At 54.4% G+C, this 1,623-nt stretch overlaps 1 protein-coding gene across 1 annotated transcript; it reads right to left on the bottom strand.

Moving 5' to 3' along the window:
• Positions 1 to 273: 273 nt before the first annotated feature.
• On the bottom strand, positions 274 to 888 carry LOC144169494 (AN1-type zinc finger protein 5-like). The gene has a single exon (XM_077698686.1). It carries the CDS (start codon positions 886 to 888, stop codon positions 274 to 276), a length of 615 nt encoding a protein of 204 aa, XP_077554812.1.
• Positions 889 to 1,623: the final 735 nt, after the last annotated feature.

Here is a 1,623-nt window from a genome sequence, read left to right as displayed (position 1 = left end):
TGGGGACATTATGTACAAGCTGTGCGTACTGACACAGCTTCACATCAGAAATGTAATGAGAACTAAACATGGCACGGAAAATATTCTGGCGTGCGTCCAGAACACTAATGAGCACGAAATTAAATCCACGCAAAGCGTAATTTTGCAAATAAATTTATACGGGCAAGCTGCTCAAAAGCAAGCGATGAAAAGGCTGTGGGCATTCGTTATGTGCTAATGATATTGTTACGACGCACCCTGCTACACTTGTGCGGAAGGGGAGCGTAGCCCTCCTCAAATCTTCTGAATCTTATCCCCAACGACCACGGGATTGTTCTTTCGGATCTCCTGGGCGCCCATTTCCTTATAGTCAAACGTGCAGTCGTGCTCGTCGGAGTATCTATGCAGGCTGCAGAAGAGGCCCCCACAGCGGCACTGGAAGCCGATGAGGCCAACTTTTTTGCGGCATACCCTGCAGCGGTTCTTCTTCTTTTGGTCCTTCTGGCCACCCTGCTGGCTGCCTGCCTCAGAGGTCGCGCCCACCGCCAATTTGGACGTCTCACCGCAGGTATCCATGTCCAGGTCTGCCTCCTCGCTGACGGCTGCATCTTCAGAGGTGGAGGCCACTACGGGAGGAACTGTAGGGCTGGTTGGGTTGAGAGCAGAGTTGGACAGGGCTGCGATGCTGGTCGAAAGGGGACTCTCGCTGGACGAAGACGCTGCTGCAGCAGCATTCCCAAGGTGGGCAGACATCCCCTGGGGGCTGCCCCGGCCGGCAGCCTGCGCGCGCCTCAGGGCTTCCTTGTAGCACTGCGAGCATAGCCCGTCCGTGGCCGGGCTGCCGTAGAAGCCGCAACCGGATCGACACAGGGCCCCGCTCTGAGGCATCTCATTCGTGTCCCGCTCCATGACACCTCTTCCTCCTTCAAGCGTCGCGAGTCACGTCCGCACCACCCCTTTGAATTTTGACGCATACGTCTCGTCTACGGCCATAATTAGGTGCCCAGTGGCGAGGCCCGTGCCTCCAACTGTGGGTACCTTGGCGATACTTGCTGAGATGAAAAGACTCTGGCGGCACCCCGCACCTACCGTAAGGTGTAACGTCAAAGGGTGTCTATATAGACAGGTCGAGAAAGCGGCTCCTTGTGCGGGGTGTCCTGCAGCTCAGGCTGGCACAACCGAGAGCGAGCGTCGTCGTTCTCTTCCTTCTCTAGCTCCTCGACATCGCTATAGGCGTTTGGTCAACCTCTTCACGGGCCCATCTTCCAGCAGCTTGGTCACGTACATTTCAGTACATGTCTGTTCGCTTCGTTGCCTAACCTAACAGTCTCGATACAATATAATTTATTTTTTACGCTGGCTTCCAAGCAAAAGGCTGAGGCGGAGAGAACTATCCCGTTTGGAGTCGGCGCAGGAATTAAAACGCGGCGTCCAACTACATCTCGACGTAAGGAGATCACGCAGAGTTGGTATTCATCATCATCATCATCATCATCAGCCTATCTACGCCCACTGCAGGGCAAAGGCCTCTCCCATTATTCTCCAATTACCTCGGTCCTGTGCCAAAATTTATCCCCGCAAACTTCTTGATCTCATCTGCCCATCTAACTTTCTGCCGCCCCCTGCAACGCTTGCCTTCTTTAG

The sequence above is a fragment of the Haemaphysalis longicornis genome, unplaced genomic scaffold (assembly GCF_048455015.1).
Source record: "Haemaphysalis longicornis isolate Haplotype H1 unplaced genomic scaffold, Haemaphysalis longicornis Haplotype H1 scaffold_1, whole genome shotgun sequence".
NCBI lineage: Eukaryota > Metazoa > Arthropoda > Arachnida > Ixodida > Ixodidae > Haemaphysalis > Haemaphysalis longicornis.
This window is presented reverse-complemented; position numbering and strand designations above follow the sequence as displayed.

What these genes read in the sequence shown, in the direction of transcription:
- LOC144169494 (XM_077698686.1), bottom strand. Translation starts at nt 888, where the DNA reads ATGGAGCGGGACACGAATGAGATGCCTCAGAGCGGGGCCCTGTGTCGA.